At 34.6% G+C, this 13,705-nt stretch overlaps 2 protein-coding genes across 2 annotated transcripts; one reads left to right on the plus strand and one right to left on the minus strand.

The window, feature by feature from the left end:
• LOC109709275 (annexin D3) lies at positions 6,148-9,184 on the plus strand. The gene is made up of 6 exons (XM_020231426.1): positions 6,148-6,419; positions 6,669-6,814; positions 7,465-7,716; positions 7,928-8,140; positions 8,259-8,348; positions 8,658-9,184. The coding sequence occupies exons 1-6, from the start codon at positions 6,245-6,247 to the stop codon at positions 8,859-8,861; spliced, it is 1,080 nt and encodes a 359-aa protein (XP_020087015.1). The 5' UTR covers positions 6,148-6,244; the 3' UTR covers positions 8,862-9,184.
• On the minus strand, positions 9,612-12,446 carry LOC109709276 (mitochondrial fission 1 protein A-like). The gene is made up of 5 exons (XM_020231427.1): positions 12,182-12,446; positions 11,308-11,437; positions 11,082-11,203; positions 10,095-10,158; positions 9,612-9,868 (listed from the first exon to the last, which is right to left on the minus strand). The coding sequence occupies exons 1-5, from the start codon at positions 12,272-12,274 to the stop codon at positions 9,783-9,785; spliced, it is 495 nt and encodes a 164-aa protein (XP_020087016.1). The 5' UTR covers positions 12,275-12,446; the 3' UTR covers positions 9,612-9,782.

Below are 13,705 nucleotides of genomic sequence, written 5' to 3' on the forward strand. Positions count from 1 at the left end.
CTCTCTCTCTTTTGCACGAACACCTATTTATTCTTTTATGCATAATGATCTTTTTTTCTATTATTTTTTTATGGGTTGAAATTAATTTTTTGCAACGTTAATTTTTTTTCATGTTTGTCCTTTTATTTTATTACTTATTAATATAATTAATTTACTAGTGCAAATATTATTTTAGTAAAAAATAATATTCAAATGACCACAATAAGGATAATTTGGAAAAAAACTATATTTTTATATCAGGATTACTAAATTTTATAGACTGAATCAAACATAATAATACTATAAACACTATAATCCAGTATTACATTACTACACTAAACCAAACGCGCTAATACAGCATCAGTAGTAATCTCACGCCGAAATTCAAAATACCTGGATATGTCGAGATACTCTGTAATATTATATAACTCGAACCAAACGCGCCCTTATTTCACTGTTCATTCTATGGTTAACCACTTATAGAGTGATGAACATTGAGATAGAGTCTTCAAATTTTATTTCATTAATTAGTGTGTTTTTTTTACTTCACCTGGACTCTGATTTTCAATTTATTCCATTAATTTTTCAGCATGTTCATTGCCAAACAATACCCACATTTGATTTGATTTGATTATATTTTATTTTTTTTCAAATGATAAATGTGAAATACCTCTTGGAACCAGAATTAATTAATTTCAATAATTAATGTAATTTCTCCTAGAGAGGTCTCGTTCTCAAAAAGCTGAAAAGGAACGAAGAAGAAAAAGTTGATTGTGACTCGATGGAAAATTTAGAAAGTTATATTGATGTGCCATTTTCTAATTAGATAGCTATATTTATCCATAAAACCCTCAAATATAAATACTACTTGAACATGTTATTTTGTTAAAATATATAGAGAGAGATTGATTATTGATGTTTTGTCTTATGCCACATGTGTTACACAAGCACCTTAATGCACGTCACACTAGTTGATTATTCTTGATCACGTTCTTACATCATCTTGCTAGGTTAGCCCTCTCCAATGCGTAAAAGGAATCTCCCTAGCAACGCTTCATTAAAAAATTTTCGATCTACTGCTATATATCAGTTTTATCTTTTTCTGCTAAATTGAAGGATTACCTAATTTTTCTGTATCAAACACGATGTGTAATCTAATGTTTGTCATTAATTAGTTTGGAGGATATATTTGTTAATTTAATCTATGTACACACTTGGTGTATCTATTGTAAGAAAATGTCAAGGAGCACGCCTTAAACTAGCTAGCTAAGCATTGAAAGAAAAGATATGTCTAAGGAGAATTTGTTATCTTAATTGCTGATTAAAGAAATTAAACAACTGACCGTTTCTAGAGCAAGTGGCAAAGAGTTTGGTGGTTGGAACCCGAGGTCCCAAGTTCAAATCTTAGTTGATTCACATTTTCAGTTAAGTTTATTTCTAAATAAAATAGATGAAGCAGGTAGCGTGCTAGCTATCTCTCAAAAAAAAAAAAGAAGAAGAAGAAATTAAACATTTGAGAATAGAGAAATATGTACAAATGTGTATAGAGGGTATATCCAAATTAATTATTAGCTTCAATTATTGGAGAGAAAAATAAAAATACACATGAACTTGGGTCAAGCCTAAACCTAACCCACTAATTAAGTGGGTCCACTACAGCTGGATTTAGTCATATACAGTTCATAGATTAATTCATTTTCATGTAAATGGGTGCCATTAATTAGGAGGGTAGTACCTACTACCTAGGAAAGAAACAACAAAAGGGTCTTTATTCATGTCGTTGATTTTGCAAGTTACAAGCAAATAAATAATTCATGATTGGGTTCAATTTTGTCACAAGAGGACAACTACATAGAGAATTTCTACAACATACCTTTAACTGTTATTAAAAAATTATTTTTTTAAAGAGGAAAATAGCATGCTATCTGTTTAGTTTATTTTTTTAAAAATATAAATCAATTAAAATTTAAATTTAGGACTTCAAATACCAACCATCAAATTCTTAACCGCTTGTGCTAGAAACAATCGGTTATTAAAGAAAATTCTTGTTCATAGAAAAGGACAATCTAGCAATTTTGGTTGGTTTATTAACTGCACAAAACTACTGGTAATTAAGTTAAGTTACTTAATTTCCTCCTTAATTTTGAACTCAATCCATAATAGATTGGTTTGGATCAAGTTAGTCTATCACAGATGATCCAATCTAACCTGAGTCTAAAAAAAATACAACAAAATTTCTTTAGATTTTCTTGCTAAATAGGCAATAAAATTTTTACAAAACCACTATACACAGTTAAGCGGAAAAAAAAAAAAAAAACTTAAATGAGAAACTCTTCATTCAAGTTTATTGGGCATCTTTTAAATCCGCGGTATTAAAATTCAGATAAAAAACTTTTAGATAAAAAAACTTTTAAATTATATGGCTTACTAATCTGTCTCAGCACTAAAAGAGAGTTCTCCATTAAAGTTGCACTCATAGTTAAGCATTTAATTAACTACTACCATTTGTAACTCTTTAAGTCATTTAACCATAGATGGTGCATGGTTGCACGTCCCCGCATTAATTATCTCTCTCTATGGAACGCTTAAACTATTGGCACGTGTACAAGGATTGAGTTAATTAAACATTAAACTAACTCAAGTTAATGAGAGTTGGTCCAGTGATCAAATGCCTGGTTTGATGATCACGATCATCTTTACTTAAAAATCACTTCTGCATAACCAAAACCATCAAATATTTGTCTTAAAAAAAGAGAGGAAAAAAAAAATTTATGCATATAGTATAATAGTAATGGTTAATTACATACCGAACAAAAATAACTGCATGGTTAAGAATGCAAAGGGATTCAAATACACGTAGTTGCCACTCCGATTCACTCAGAATAGAACAGTAAGCAAGGCCAAAAATAAAGTAAGAAAAAAAAACTCACTACGAATCCATATCCATCGCAAGTAGATAAGAAAATAATGCAAACGATGAGAGATCTTTTTTTTGTTTTTTTGCTCTGATTTCTTAAAAATTCGTTATCGTCCAGACCCGTCCCAAACAGTCCCAAACGAAACATAATGTGAATGCAAACAATAAAATTAAAATCAATCCTTTCTGAATGAGACTCAACCGTCAAAGAAACCAAAGTGAGATGGAGACTCCTCCAGCCAGATCTGCTCTATCTGTATCCCTATGAACGCATAAAGGTACAATAATTTGGTCCCCATTATTAATTTCTAGTAACTAGTAATATACTAAGTTATCTTTATCAATCACGTTGCATCTCTGTGAGGGTCTGCAAACATTATTAGCACAAGAAACAGGCCACGTGGATGTTTATCTCTCATCCACCAATTTTCTGATATTTAACTTGATATTTAAAATTTTAATATAAATAAAACAAATATATTCGCAACATGTGTTTCATGTGTTCATTTATTAATTTTAGTAGATGGCCTGATTAAGTGGGATCTGAGAAATTAATTTTAGGTAACTTAAGATATAAAAGTATAGTACTACTAATTATAAGACATGCTTTATGAACACGCACTTCACAAGTGAGACTGATTTTAATATCTAGGTGAGCCATGGTGTGTTTCATGTGTCGAGATATTTTAGTCACTTCATTTGGTTGTCTCATTATTGGTTGTCCTCGAAAAAATATGAAAATAAAAAAAAATGAGTGGATAGGATCGAATTATGTAGGCTCCACCCAAACCTTAGCAAAACTGTAGTAGACAACAGCATAGGTACTACTTGTATACATGTATACATACGAAAGTACATATTTAGATATATATATATATTTTTTTTTGAGAAAAAAGTAACATGCTATCCGTTTCATTCATTGAAAAGATAAATTATGCTACAGTGGTGAGACAACCAGGACCTCTAAGAGGGTAAAAAAAAAAAGAAGATGAATTAGATTACAGGGTGAAAAAAAAAAGATGAATTAGGCTACAGGGTGGAAAAAAAAAAACTACAGCTCACCGAAGTGTCGATTAGCCGAAAGTAGTTGTTCCAAAATATTCGACAGCTGTTTAACCTTGCGAACTGCTATCAGGGGGTCCAGCTGGATTATTCTAAAGATTGTATCGTTTTTGTTCTTCCATATGACCCACCAATAGACTGCTAGTTCCGGAAGCCTGTATCATATTTTAGAGATTATTATGTAATCTCTAAAATATATAGGAGTATGATGAAGGCAAATGTATCATATTTTAGAGATTATTATGTAATCAAGTCATGAAGGTAAATAGTCAAAGATATGTTGCTTGGCACGTTCAAGTTAACACTAGAAACTATTTAACCAGTTTTCGCACTGGGTTGAATCTGGTTACATCTTCTTTTCTTCTTTTTTTTTTTTTCCAAATGTTGATGCACGAGAGTAAAATTCAGACCTCTTGGTCAGAAATAAAAATACCAACCAACTGTATAAAATAGTAATATTATTCTCAGTTTTATTTAAAAAGATATTCATGTAACAATTCACTTATTTCTGTGAATAATACTTGAATAGAAATTCTAATCAAGGACAGAAGAATTTCAAGATGTCTACTTTAACAACTAATCTTGGCCGTCACAGCGGTGACCAGATTATGCAGAAATTTCATGCACCGTGGGATCAAGTTCTCGTCCCATTTGTACCAAAGCACTTATAAAGTTCCGCGTAAATTTGCCATATACAACAATCAAAAAATTTTGGCTATTAGGCGCATAAGAAAATCTTAAGGGAGATTTTTAACCAAAAACGCTATTTTTTGTAATGGGGCTTACTTGTAGCCATATGACAAACCAAGAATTTAAGTGCTGTGGCACGGAGTCGTGCCGGAAACTTGCCGGCACGATACAGCACAGTGCGTACCGAACAGTGCCGATGCGTGTCGATCAAAAAAATTTTTATGTACCAACATATAATAGAATAAAATATATTTTTTTTTAACAACAAAATATTCTAACTATTTATTATGTCTTTTTATCACATCTTTTAAATTTTATTTAGAAAATTACTAGCTAATTTAAAGAATAGAAAATTTTGAGCAGTGCCATCAGTACGGGATCTATATCGTGCCGGTATCTTATTAACACAGTACGGCACGGTGGATACGGCCCGTGCCGACGGACACATAAAACCTTATGACAAACTTTTTTAAATAATTATATAAAACTAAAATTTTGAAGTAAGATAAAAAATAAAAAATTTAGTATTTGATTTTTAAGAAAATGTTAGTCCAATTTACTCATGACTCCGTTCGCAGACATGTCCCTCTTTTTTTCTGTATTTTTTTTCTGTTTTGCTTGCACGAAATTACTTTGCTTCAAGCCCCAACATTATTTATTAGTAAAAAAAAAAAAAANAATCTTTTCATTTTAAATTATTTACTTACAATCTATTAGTTTATCATGATAGTATTTATTTTAATTTGATTCAATAATTTTTCTAATAAAAGCTTACTATGTAAAAATTAATATATATTATATAAAAATTATAATAAAAATATATTAAAAAAACTTAATATGTAAAAATTAATATGTATTATATAAAAAATGTAATTAAAAGATCAATTTAAAATTCGTGCATTGCAAGGGTTAGTTGCTAGTAATAAAATAAGCAGAGGCGGAGCCACGTGGACACATGACGGTGATGTCTATGGTGCCACGTGTTCCCGTCCACTCTAGAAGGGATTACTTTAACACAAAATTCGTTTTCGACGTGGCGAGGATTTTTTTTTATTTTTTATTTTTTCTGTCCTAATCTTAAAGCACGATATCCCTATAAACATCGCTTTCGGGAAGTCGACGGATGCGACGGGGAGTACGCAAAGGTCAAAGATGAAGATAAAGATAAGGTTTGTGTCCAAATTAATATTAACATCTTTATTTACAGACATAATAAATATAAATAAAAAATAAATATAAAATTAATAGATAAGAAAAAAAAACTAAAAATTTAACTCATTAATTTATGATGTGAGAATTTTAATCTCATTACGAAAGGCTTGGTGATCGATACGTGAGGTCTCAAGTTTAAATCCTAGTTGATTCATATTTTTAGCTGAGTTTATTTCTAAATGAAATAAGCAAAACGGATAGCATGCTACCTATCTCTAAAAAAAAAAAAAACATGGCATATAATATGTTCCTCCTCTAACCTTACCTAGCCCTTAAATAAAACTCTTATTACTGCATTAATTTGCATTAAATTTCTACAGAACAGCAAAAGAGAGAGAGAGAGAGAGAGAGAGAGAGAGGAGTGGGTGTAGCATGTAAAATGTAATGTGCTTATCTAACTTCCCTCCATTTAATCTCCTCCTCCACCACCTCACCTTCTTTCTCAGAGGCGACCGCCGCCGCCACCTGAGAGGCGCTGGAGACATGGCCTCTATTGCCGTCCCCGACCCGACTCCTCCCCCCGCCCTGGACGCCGAGAATATCCGAAAGGCCGTCCAGGGTACGTAACTAACAACAATTCTCTCTTTTTTTTCTTTCTCCTTTTTATTCTTATGCAAGCCCCCGAGGGGGGGCTAGTTGATCGTGATTTATGTTTTATCTTTTTTTCTTTCCTCTCCTTATTCCTCTTTTGCTTGTTTCGAGAAAGATCTCATCTCGAGTTTCGTGACACTCCACACTTCTCTCTCCTCATTTTTTTTTTATTAGGAAGTATTTCACACCGTTTTTCTTGAGTTTTTGTGAACGATAGGATGGGGGACAGACGAGAAGAAGCTCATTGAGATACTGGGCCGCCGGACCGCCGCGCAGCGCGCCGCGATCGCCCGCGAGTACGCCCGGCTTTACAACGAATCGCTTCTCGATCGGCTGCATTCGGAGCTCTCCGGAGATTTCAGGGTACTATTCCAATCCTTTTGGTTGTAAAGATCGTTACATTCCATTTGAATTAGTTTAGCATCTTATTCTTGGAATTGATATGTTTCTGTAGTATTGTCCCATTTTGTTAAATTTTAATATACTTGTTACAGTTCATGAAACCATCAGAAATGAGCAGAGATAAAAACAAGTCAACCCCCCCAAAAAAACAAGCTTCCTTGGTTTGACAGATATACCCCTGTAAATATACGAAATTACGTAAATACCTCCGATATAGTTAGTATTTGCGTCAAACCGTATATGCAAAAAGGTTCGCTGGGTACACGCATAAATACAAGCTCTATATGCACAATTTGACAAAGAATTTGGTGCATTTTAAAAGATTCTCAAATGACTATTGCTAAATTCGATGTTTCTTCGCCTGGAACGAAAATTTTGTAACACAATTTACTCATTGTATTGGCTGGTGATCCTGTTCTTGTTTCAGAGATTGTGAAAATTCTAGCAAACTGGGTATTACTATCCATGACACAGTAACAGGCAATTTGATGAAAACAAAGATAATATCAATAATCTCTTTTGAAAATTCAACTTCACTAAGGCCGTGATAATCATGGATGAGTAATTCTCATGGAATTCGAAGATCTAAACGCGTCTGTGCGGTGTAACAGAGCACGATGATGCTGTGGACGGTGGACCCTGCAGAAAGGGACGCAAAGTTAGTCAACAAGGCCTTAAGAAGGAAGGACGACAACTTTGCGTTGCGAAAGACGGACGAGCACTACATTTGGGTGATCGTCGAAGTCGCTTGCGCTTCGTCTCCGGATCACCTGATGGCAGTGAGAAAGGCGTACTGCTCGAAGTTCTCCTCCTCTCTCGAAGAAGATGTTGCTTCCTGCTCTTACAAAGACCCCATCAGACAGGTGAATCATCTTGCCTTCGTAGAAGCGAATCCGAACTTCCAAAACTTCAAAAAAAAAAAAACATTTAAGCATTCTGCGATTCAAGATATTCATAAAATGACTGCAAGAGCTAAACTTTTCAACTGTCGTACGGCAGTTAGAAGTTGTTACAACAAATCGATGTGAAATAAGGGGCTAAGCAGTTGATTGAAACAGTTCTCTGTCTACGCAGTTTTTGGTTGGTCTAGTGAGCTCGTATAGATACACGGACGACTACGTCGACGAAGGTTTAGCGAAATCTGAGGCGACCGAGCTCTGCAATGCCATCAGGAAGAAGCAACCGCACCACGAGGATGTACTCCGCATAATTAGCTTGCGGAACAAGTCCCAACTGAAAGCAACATTCAAGCATTACAAGCAAGATTTCGGAAAGGCAATCGACGAGGTACATCATTAATGAAAAATAAAGAATTAAATGGAAACATTATGGCATGTTACAAGACAAGTTATCGGTTTATAATAACTCATTTGAGCTTATTTGTTTTGAACTTCAACTGTTTCAGGACATTGAGAGCTATGGTAGCAGCCTGTTTTCAAGGGTGCTGAGGGCTGCTGTATTGTGCTTAGGATTTCCTGAGAAGCACTTTGCGGAGGTAAATTCCAGAGTCTTAAGGGCTAGAATAGAAAAACCTGTGCCCTTTTGCCCAAAGTCTTGAATAACTTGCAAAATCGAGAAGCAAGAGTCATGTATTTGGCAGGAGCGGAAAACAATAACTAATTCAACTTAAACTGGAGTGTGAAGCTTCAACTTCTTGTACAAATGATCTCTGTGGAGAAGTTGTCACTTCTCCTCGCAAAGCTCTACTCAAAAAGCATTTCTACATAAGCTTCATCAGATCCTAACAATAGTAACATTACTAAGATTTTATCTATTTTGTTGAACTGTTGCTGTTCTTCTGCAGGTGATTAGATATTCAATTCAAGGCCTTGGCACCGACGAGGGAACCCTCACAAGGGCCATAGTGAGCCGGGCCGAAATCGACATGAATAATATAAAGGAGGTGTACAAGATCATGTACAACACAACGTTAACCCGAGAGGTTACCGGCGATACATCCGGGTTTTACAAAGATATCTTGCTTACCCTGATAGGGAGTGAAGAGTGAAGACTCATGATCATATATAAACCAAATATATGCGAACAACAATATTTGTGATATGAAATGCTCATTTGGAATAAGGTAATTTATAATGGTCTTAGCTAAATTACATGTTTTTAGTGGTGTATGAAGTTTGATAGTTCAGAATCTTTGATTTGATTTTTTTTTTTAATGTGAAGGGTGATTATTTTTAAGAGAGAAAAGTTTGCATCATATTATAAGAGCTATAATATGAAGTAACTCATCATATGTAAAATACGTGTTATTAGTACTTGAGAGGATAACAACCCTATCACTGTAAATTTATAAATCATTCGTTTCTGATAGCTTCCTATACTTGGATATCATGTCAAAAGGGAAAAATGGTTTATATCATTTCACATTTCCTTTTTCCTTTTGCTCTTTAGTCTCATTAATATACAGGTTGTTCCATTCTCCTAAGATATGCTATAGATGCTTAATACTTAATCCTAAAAAAACAGTAAATGGGAACATAATCTTATTTTACATAATTTTGATAAATGCTTTCCACGAATTTTTCCTTGATTTTTTTTTTATACATGTCATCATCTTGGCAAGCAAGTGTCAAAATCATCCCTTGGTCTCTTCATCTGATCACAGGAAAAGATAAGTGGTCCCTTTTCCACCAATATTAGATGTTAATCAGCAGAGGCAAGATGTTATGGATCAACTAAAGTATGATTTCATCATCTAAAATAAAAAGAATTTTAATGTTGAATTCTTCAAAAAAGGGAGAAAAGAAAAAAAAGATCCACTTCTTCACGTTAATAGGTAAACGATAAGAGTAACTTACAACGTTTAGATTTGTCAAATTTCCAAAGACACCACTGAAACAGCTTACATTACAGGAAGAAAAAGTATTCGAATATTCATTGAATAAGTTCAGGGAGAAAAGAAAAAAAGCTTTTATTTCTTTCGGGCGACAGCAGCAGCAATTCCACCCACCAGAAGCCCAACAGCAGTAGTGGCTATCCCTATGCCGATCAGACCATCTGTTCGCCGACAATATCATTAATTCATTAAGTATATTAGTGGTAAAAACACGTGAATAGAAGATTAACTAAAAGCACATGGAGTGGATTCAATAAAATAAAGATCCGATATATCAATTGTATGTATATGTTCGAATGAAGCCGATCATATATTTGTCTATATTCTGAAAAATATGTTAAAATTAAATTTTTTGCCTCTTGCATCGTAAGTTAGTTTTCGTCTCACCTTTAGCAATCTTATCTTCCACTGCCTTTTTCAATGAGATAGCCTGCCTCCAATCAGGTGCAATCTACAAATTACAGAATAATGTTAATATCAGAACCTGATATCTCCTGAATGTCTTAGGAAAACATTGAAATTCTTATATCCAATAGCAAAGATTTTCTCTAAACAAAGGAGCACACGTCCACCATTACTCTGTATTGCAGATCTTCTGAACAGCATAATAAGTTTCAAGTTAAAATTTGAGGGCGCGCACACATATAGAGGTTAAAATTAAAGTACTAATGTCTACAAAAATATTCTTAACAACAAAGAAGCTAGAAGGAGATGCATCAAAAATTAGCAAAACTTTAATACATTGGGTGGAAATGAAAAGTTGAGCTTATTTGCTATAAAGAAATGCAATATAACAAGCATGTTACATTCTATTAAAAAAAAAAAAAAAAAAAAAACATTAAAGTGTAGAGAGGCACATAGGGATGTCAATGGGTATGGGCACCTGAGATTTTATCCAACCCCAAACTTGAACGGGGAGGATTTAACCGATGCTAAATGGATATGGATTTTGCTTATGGGTATAAGAACTCGAAGCCAAACATGAACCCAAATCCAAGCCCAAACCGGCTTTATATAATATATGAAAATTTGAATTTACATTTTGCAAATTTAGATTGGAGTATGAGGTATTTTTTTGAAATTTGGTAAACAGAAATTATTGCTTCAGGTCAGAATTTCGGGTTTCATTTTTTTCCCTTTTCTGTTAGGTTTGGTTTTGATTATGAATTTTCGAAATCGGACGGGTCCAGCTTCATGTGGTTCGGGTTTCGAGTTCGGTAGTTGGGTTTGGGTTAGGGTTTTTAAAAAGCCCGTCCAGACTCCGACCTGTTGCCATCGCTAGATGCACAGCTAGAAGTTCGAAACAAAACTAAATTTATGAGTAGCAAACATATACCGACTCAAGTAGAAAAATATTTTGGTTGCAGACCATACCTCTAAACACCGCTCTAAAACTTGTCGACTTCTTGGGTAGTCGCCATTTCTATAATATCCAACAGCTAATAAGTACAACTTCTCTCTCATCTGCAGTGGGCTGCTAGAATTGCCCAATGAAGCTGCCGATACAAAGTCATTCCACATACACAAGTTGCTCAAGAAGTTAGGGGAAAAAAAAGAAAAAAAGGAAAAAGGTTAATGCTACAATGACAAATTAATTCACCTTCTAGCATGCCTAATCCACGGTTCACATCATCTGATTGTCTGGAATGAACAAGAGCCCATGATAACCTCATAAGGCTTTCATTCTTCTGTTCTTCACTCGCAGCCTCAGCAACCTCTTTCTCACAACCCTGCACAAGCGTAAAGTTATCCCCCTCATTAGACATGCATACCAAGAACCAATCAGATAAAGAATATAGCGTTGGACCAAGAAACATGTAAGCTACACAAAAGCATAAGAATTGTTAGCCGGTAACTTTGAGGATGCTAAATACGTCAAAAGAACTAAGGTGAAAGATGAAAGGTAGCAGCACCACAAAACATTTAACACTTAGAAAAGAAGATAACTGTTTCTAAAACAGTGTTGTGAAAATCATGCCTGGGAAATCCACCTGGAGAAATTTTATGCTTGGAGTCCTGGATCGACAAGGAACCAACCACCTAATCACTTCTAAAAAACACTATGGCTCAAGTTCCCTGAGATTCCTAAGCAATCAATTTTTTTTTTCTTTTTTCCCCCCTTTTTTTCATATGAGAAACAAAGATGGAACAAATGAAAAAGAGCTATCTCTTGAACAGTAAATACTAAACAGTAGGCGAAATCTTTCATTGCAATATAACTTTGCATCGTATCTTTTTATTCATATTAATTCTTCGAATTGATCCAAATAACAACTCAATTAATTAATATCTGGAGAGGTAGTGGCAACATCTTATATTACGATCGCTCACAATTAGACAACCGCAAGATACAACCCTTTTTTGCGTAACAAATCGCAACAAAGAAACAAAAATAAAATACAAAATTAAGGGGTCATGATAACCACACGAATTTACGGGGAAATATGATCCGGATAGAGCGAGAAAACACTCACGGCGATGACATCGCGATCGCACCAGGGGATGCTGTCGCCGCCGGAGAAGAAGGATCCGACGGAGTCGAAGAATCTGCCGATCTTCGCCTCCATAGATTCGGCTAGGGTTAGGGTTTTCTCTAGGGTTTCGAAGATGTTGCAAGGGAAGAAGACAAGAGAGAGAGAGAGCGATAAATACAGCTCTGGTTTTTTAATCTTTATAGGCGTTGTCCCCCGCGGTATCTCGGATTCTCTGGGACTTTTTCACAGTAAAAACCTCCTCACCAAGGTTTCGAACTACTTGCCGACTAATCCTATATATATCTACATTATTTATTATTGAGTAGAGTTATTATGCTATCGAAAGTATAGAGAATAGAGTTATTATGCTATCGGAAGTATAGAGAATATGATACTTTTAATTTTTTAGTTCTTAGATCACTTCTTTTTATCATTTTTGAATTAATATTATTATCCTGTAGGGACCATTCAGTTCTAGAGTGCTACTCAACTTTGAGGGTTCCGCAATCATTCCAACCGTATATTTTTTGATCTAATGATCAAAAATTTAAAGTATCATATCCTCTACACTTCCGATAGCATAGTAATTCTATATTTTATTATTTATATTTATATTTATATTATAATTGGGCCTTCTTTTTTTTTTTTTCTGCATTAGCCCCTTCTAAGATATTTCTGTTAACACATCACCTCTAATTGCAAAATTATGTTTGCAGAAATGACCCACTATTGCTCATGCAAGTGCCACACTTAATAGAAGAGGACCAAGTTGGCAAAATGAACAAGAGAATTGATTTGGCAAACCAATTCTCGTGCTCATTCAACGCGGACTCCTCTACATCCCCGTCCCTAGGGACGAAGCCAGGAATTAAGCTTCGAAGAGGCTAAGATTTAAATTTGACGGTAAAAAATTCGACTTTGAATAGTAAAAAAAAGAGATTTTTTTCGAAAATAATTCTGTGAAAGTTCGTATTTGCCAAACTAATTCCGTGAAATTTTTATTTGTAAAACTAACCCTCCTTTCGCCACGTGGGCGCCACGTCCGGATTTTCTTAAAAAGGCGGTGAATCGTTCACCGTCTTTATAATTTTTATTGTAAAAGTGGTGAATGGTTCACCGTCTTTAGAAGACGGTAAACCATTCACCACCTTTAGTGCAAAATTTTTCTTTCCACCCTTTTCTCTTTCCGTCCTCTCAAGTCCGCCTTTTCTGTGCTCTCGAGAAGACGGGGAACGATTCACCGTCTTATCAAGAACACCATATTATGAACTTGAAAAGATTTGCGCAGTGTAGGGATTTGTACTAAAGACGGTGAATGATTCACCGTCTTATAAAGACGGTGAACCATTCACCGCCTTCACAACAAATATCAAAGACGGTGAACGATTCACCGTCTTTTTTAGGAATCCCTGACGTGGCGTCCACGTGGCGAGAGGAGGGTTAGTTTCACAAATAAAAATTTCACAGGATTAGTTTGGCAAATATAAAATTTTACAGGATTATTTTCGAAAAAAGTCCAAAAAA

This window comes from Ananas comosus, linkage group 4 (assembly GCF_001540865.1).
Source record: "Ananas comosus cultivar F153 linkage group 4, ASM154086v1, whole genome shotgun sequence".
Lineage (NCBI taxonomy): Eukaryota > Viridiplantae > Streptophyta > Magnoliopsida > Poales > Bromeliaceae > Ananas > Ananas comosus.